The sequence below is a fragment of the Chrysochloris asiatica genome, unplaced genomic scaffold, assembly GCF_000296735.1.
Source record: "Chrysochloris asiatica unplaced genomic scaffold, ChrAsi1.0 scaffold00008, whole genome shotgun sequence".
NCBI classification, from domain to species: domain Eukaryota; kingdom Metazoa; phylum Chordata; class Mammalia; order Afrosoricida; family Chrysochloridae; genus Chrysochloris; species Chrysochloris asiatica.
The window spans coordinates 20,144,215-20,150,542 of NW_006408526.1; the positions used below are offsets into that span (position 1 = coordinate 20,144,215).

General features: G+C 40.3%; 1 protein-coding gene across 1 annotated transcript in view; it reads right to left on the reverse strand.

The window, feature by feature from the left end:
- Positions 1-6,328, reverse strand: part of ARHGAP20 (Rho GTPase activating protein 20) — a 145,478-nt gene that overhangs the window by 52,515 nt on the left and 86,635 nt on the right. Inside the window, exon 4 of the mRNA XM_006833810.1 lies at positions 4,127-4,276. Coding sequence (XP_006833873.1) covers positions 4,127-4,276 — 150 coding nt within the window. The remainder of the gene's footprint in view (positions 1-4,126; positions 4,277-6,328) is intronic.

Below are 6,328 nucleotides of genomic sequence, written 5' to 3' on the forward strand. Positions count from 1 at the left end.
AATTGATGCTTTTGAGTTATGGTGTTGGAGGAGAGTATTGAAGGTGCCATGGGCTGCCAAAAGAACCAACAGATCCATTTTGGAAGAAGTGCAGCCAGAAGAAAGCTGGACAGTGAATAAGGAAGACCATAGAAGAATTGATGCTTTTAAGTTATGGTGTTGGAGGAGAATAATGAAAAGTGCCACGGGCTGCCAAAAGAACCAATAGATCTGTTTTGGAAGAAGTGCAGCCAGAGTGCTCCTTCGAGGTCAAGATGGCCAAACTTTGTCACTCATACTTTGGACATATTGTCAGGAGGGACTAGTCACTGGAGAAGGATATTATGTTTGGTAGGGAGGAGGATAAGAGAAAAAGAGGAAGACCCCAACAAGATGGATTGGCCAAGCGGCAGCATCAATGGACCTCACAGTAGTGAGGTTGGCCCACGATCGGGCAGTGTTTCATTCTGCTGTGCATAAGGTTGCTATGGGTCGGCACCTACTCGATGGCACCTGACAACAACAACAAAGATTTACAGCCTCAGAAACCCCGTACAGGGTCGCTATGAGTCGGAACTGACTGCACATAACTACTACCACATTAGTTATTTATTGTAGCATTATTCACAATAGCCAAAAGATTGAAACAACCTATGTCCATCAACAGATGTGTGGATAAACAAAATGTCATATACAGATACACGCAATGGACTATTATACTGCCAACAAGAGAAATGAAGTTCTGAAGTCACCTGCTATGACACTGATGTACTTTGAAACTATTATGCTATATTAAGTAAGTCAGTCACAAAAGGAATACTATATAAATATGCTTTATGTAAAATATCTAGAATAGGCAAATACGCTGAAATGAAAGTTCAACTGGTAGTTAGTTACCAGGGGGCTGGAGAAGAGTGGACTGGGAGTTACTGCTTAAGGTTTACTGAGTTTCTTTCAGTTTGTGGTGACAGTTTTCGGAAGGAGCCTTTATTAGAAGCTTAGAGATGCTTATTGTTGTTGTTAAGTGTTGTTGAGTCAATTCTGACCCATCGCAACCTTGTATAGGGTTTCCAAGGATCAGCTGGTGAGCTTGAACTGCCAACCTTGCAGTTGAAAGGGCTTTGCAGTCTGGTGCATTAACCCACAGTGCACACCAGGACTCCTAGAGATGCTTAGTAACCTGGATTTAGGGTGATGCTTGGGGAGTTTTTGGTAGTAGGATGAAGAAACACATAAAGAAAAGCAGGTGCACATGGGATGAACAGTGGACAGGGAGTAGACGGGGCGAGGTGGAGGGGGGCGTTTAATAATGCTTATTTTTAAAGCTATTACTGCAAAAAATGTAGGCATGGTTTATCAGAAACATCTAACAATATTTTCTTTAGGCTTTGATAAGGCAAGGCAATTTGTCCCAGTTATAATTTTCCTCAACCTTTAAAAAGTCCCATTTCCAGTGCACTAGATCTAACGGTTGGTTTGAACTGCAAATTCGGTAGTTCAAACTCATCAGCCACACCTTGGAAACCCTATGTTGTTGTTGTTAAGTGTTGTCGAGTCATATCCTACCCATAGGAACCCTGTATAGGGTTTCCGAGGAGCAGCTAGTGAGCTTGAACCACCGACCTTGCGATTCAAACCAACTTAGCAGTCCAGTGTATTAACCCATAGCGCCATACCAGGACTCCTGGAAACCCTATACAGGGTAGCAATGAATCGGAATCAACTCAATGGCACTTAACAATGAGAATACAACATGGCTGAGAATACAACAAAAAGGCAAAAACTGTAAATCTAAAGAGCATGCAATAAGCTCTGAGAGAATGTCTCAGAAATACCCAACTTGGCACCAAGAGTGCTAGGCTGGCATTTGAATTTCATTTAGTCACCCTTGTCTTTTGCTCCATGTTTAAGGACTGCATGAAATTCCTCTTTGTGTCAATGGTGCTTCGATATAGCTCATCCACGTCCTCATTTGTAAACCCATCTCCCATGGTGGTCAGCAAGACTCTTTAGCAACATTTCTGAATAGTGCCAACTGCTTCTTCATCAGAACAAGCAAAAGCATTTCTGATGACATCTTCAGGATGTGATCCCTTTAGCTTCTCCCCAAACATCATAAAAGAAGATGGCAAAAATGATGGTGCCTGGAGCCTCACCCATCATGGCATCCAGATACTCATCAGTTGGATTTTCCTCAGGGAAGCAGGCACTTTGTGCAAGTATTCCTTGTTCAAGAAGTCATCTCTATTCTGATCAATCATGTTGCAGGTCCCTTTGAACTCCTGAATCTGTTGACTGGTCAAACATGGAAACACATTGGATGTTGTGTACTCAGAGGGCACTTCTTGGTGGGGTGGTCTTTGCCCTTTGGCCTGGCATGATGGTGGTTAAATCCTGAGCAGCCAAGAGAATCAGAACTGCCTTTGCTGCTGACGGAACACTAAATTTTTAAGTGTAAAACAAATAACTGGAGTTGGGGTGAAGTCATTCACAATTATGGATGTGAGTTTTGGTATGATCACCCTAAACGGAAAAGTGTCAATTGAATATTTTTAGAGTGAAAAAGACAAATATTCTCTATTTGCACATTCTCCAACCCCATACCAGCATAGGTATGAGTCTTGGGAAACTCATTTTCACTTTGAATTAAAATTTTTCTTTGCTTGCCACATCTCAATGAGAGCTCTATAAAGCGGACTTCAAAAACTTCACAGGAAAATGGAATGAAAAAATAATGGAATTTTCCCAAGTACATTTTGAAACCCCCTCATTATCAACATGAGGCAGAGTTCCCAAAAGGCAAAGACAACTCACATGCCTACTTTCCCAATTCTGTTATCTGACACTAGCTACTTCTGTGGTGGTATTTTTTCTCTAACCCTAACCACCCAGGAGCTGGGATTTCTCCAGTTAGGCTCTGTCCTTCCAGCCTCTGCCAAACAGGCAAATACCAGACTAACTGTTGACTCTCATTGCCCTCCAGGGATCTGCTCTACTGGAATGACTCACAGAACTCATGAAGACTATCTATACTTGTAGCTGCCCATTTATTATAACCAGAAAGGTACAAGTGAAGAGACACATCAGGCTTAGTCTGGGTGAGGTCTGGATTTCAACCCCTTTCTGAATCCCCAGTAATGGACCACCCTTTCCAGTGGAGGGATATTCATACCAATAGAGGAAGCCGCCAGCCCCTCCCTCCACATTCTGGGCTTTTATTGGTTCACTGATAGTCAATAATTGGGACAATCACTGATTGGGTGAGACATTCGATATGCAGCCTGTTCTATCCTAACCCACCTCTGCCAGCCCCCCACCCTTCTTCCAGAAGTCAGCTGCTCTTCGTTTGTGCTTGTTTTAAGTGTTGCCTGGCTACTTAAGAAAACAAAAGGCACCTTGATTGCCTGCAAATTCCAGGGGTTATTTTTAGGAACCAGAGACAAAAGGCCAAATTAAGTCCCTTGAAGCACAATACCAAATCAGAAAGGGATACACCATTTAGGCAACCCCAGGTGTACATTTTATTTCTATAGTTAAAAATAATCTCTTTAGAAAAATTTTGGAGTATAAATTTGCTATTCCAACGTATCTGGATTATTTTACAACATTTGCTTCTGTGAACGTTTATTTCAGTAGAAATTTAAAAAGACTGGTAAGATTAAGCTCAACATGTAAATCGAATATCTGGGCATTAGGGAAAGGATGTTGGAAGACGACCTAGACCTAGACTCTATGACTCTGCTTCCCTTCCAGATATCCTGAGGCCCCTCTCCCCTCATACTCTTATAATTCCTTTAAGAGTCAGCTGGAAAATGAGTCAATTAATTTGTGTATATAGTAATAAAAAGTTCTTTAGGGGAAACTGAAGCATGCAGGTGTTTTTATTGGAGATATCTGTCATAAGATCACTTAGTGTACAATCTAAAATTAGAGGAACAAAATTTGATTACTTTTTTCCCTCTCCATCTTAGAAATGACAGATGATCATGTATTTCATGTGGCGCTGCAAGATAATGCATTGGACCACAAGGTCAATTTGAACCAAAAGGTTGGTGGTTCAAACTCACCAGTCACTCCTCTACAGCACTTTAACAACAACAATAACAACAACAATTCATGTTAAGTACAGGAAAACGTGGGCTCTTACCTGAAAGTAGCCACAAAGTTCACTGTGGGCCAGCCCAAGACAAAGGACTTCAGGGCATTGGTGTTGCCTTCTCCTACTTCATCCACACAGCTTGCTGTCCACATGTCACTTAGCTTTATTTTATTTTTTATCTTAAAGTTGTTGTTATATCTAGAAAGATTAAAAAGAAACATAAAACAGGAGACCTCTTGTTATTTTGTTTCTTAAATGTTATGGGAACTTCTGTGATTATGATAAAAGGAACATTTTCATTAATCAGGGACAAAGAATGTCTTATTCACTGTTTTTATCTTCAGTTCTTAGCACAGTAAATTGTAACATGGAAGGAGTACACTTGTTTACTAAGTTAACTTTGGACCAAAAAGACCTGAAAATATTGTAAACATAAAGTGGCTGTTTTATTTTTCTATAAGTTAATTAAAAATCTAAGTTTGAGTTTATTGCTGTTATAAAAAATTAACTGCATTCAAATTATTTGAGTGGCTTCACAAAGGATTAAAAAGATATGATTTATGTAAAATATTTTTTATTTTAAGTGAGGTGGACTAGAAAACAGCCTGGAATTAATGAAATTTATCAACTACATTTTCAATGAAGTGGCTTTAAGATTTTCTAGCCTTTAGAAGTATGTTGTTGTTGTTAAGTGCCATTGAGTTGGGTCTGACTCATAGCAACCCTGTATAGGGTTTCCAAGGAGCAGCTGGTGAGTTTGAACTGCCGACCTTGTGGTTCAAACTGACCTTGAGGACCAGTGCCTTATTCTACAGCACCATAGGTTATTTTAAACTTCTTTTCTAGAGATTTTGCTTATAACATTTTATTCCTCGCATTCTAGCAAAAACTGAAAAACTATAGCCCTAACAACAGGATCTAAATAAAGTTAAACAAAAGAAGAAGAAAAAGAGATCAGAAATTATTATACTTAAATTGGGCTGACACACTTACTGTTCATTTCTGGGGACCCAGAAGATGATCTACTTTAAGTAAGCACTGAAATTGCTTTTTGACAACTTCTACCTAATCCCCCAAGACCTCTGATACGGAAACCTCAAATCTCTCGACCTGATTTAATGTGCAGGCTGGTTTTGAGTCTTAAATAGTTTCAAAGCATTACTGAGCCCTGTGGAGATGCTGTAGGATAAGCACTGGGCTGGAAACCTCCAGGTGGGCAGCTCAAGCCCATCAGCTGAAACCCTACACAGGGTCGCTGTGGGTCAGAACCGACTGGATGGCACACAACAAGAGTAACACTTAGTTGACAGTTAACACAGCAAATTAGTTTCCCATTCAACAGTTTATATGCAAAGAGTTTTATGACATTGGTTGCTTCCCCACAATGTGTCAGCACTCACCCCATTGCCTTTTGTCAGGATCTTCTACCCCTTCCTGCTCTCTCACTTTTGTTTTTGGACAAATGTTGTCCTTCCTGACAATATGTCAGTAGGAGAGGCAAAGTTTCACCATGGTTGCTTACAAGGAGCAATTGGCCATACTTCTTCCAAAACAGATGGGTTCCTTCTTCTGGCAGGCCATGGTATATTCATTAGTCTTCACTAACAGCATAACTTAAATGCACAAGTTCTTCTCTGTTCTTCCTTGTTCACCGTCCTTCTTTCACATACAGAAGAGAGGACTGAAGGTAGCATGGCTTGGGTCAGGTGCATCTTAGTCCTCAAAGTGACTGTGTATTCCTTCCATTTTTTTTTTTTTTTTTTAAAGTTTTTATTGTGAATTGAGTGAAAGTTTACAGGGCAGATCATCAGTTTTATATTCAATAAACCATACACCTTGTTCATTACAATTATTATATTATAATCTCCTCCATGTATGATCAGATAACACGGTTTCTGTCTATTTAAGCTCTCGCTCTTTAAAACACTCAGGCATATATAATAATTTATAACACCAAAGGGCACATTCTGCAAGTTTGCCTCCTGGACACCAGCTCTCAGTCTCTCCCTCTTTCCATGAAATTAGAGTCCTCAGCTGATCCCTCTCTCCATGTCCCCTTCTCTGCCTCCATCTCTGTTGTCCCTGCTTCTCTGGATAAGGTCCCACATTCTGCTTGTTCTCTTCTCCCCTGATGGTCCTAGGGTCCTTTATTTCTGGACTGTAAGATTAGCTATTCCCCCGCTTTTGTTACAAAACTTCCACCTTTACAATTGTGATTGTCGCAATTATCATGATAACAATTACTCACTA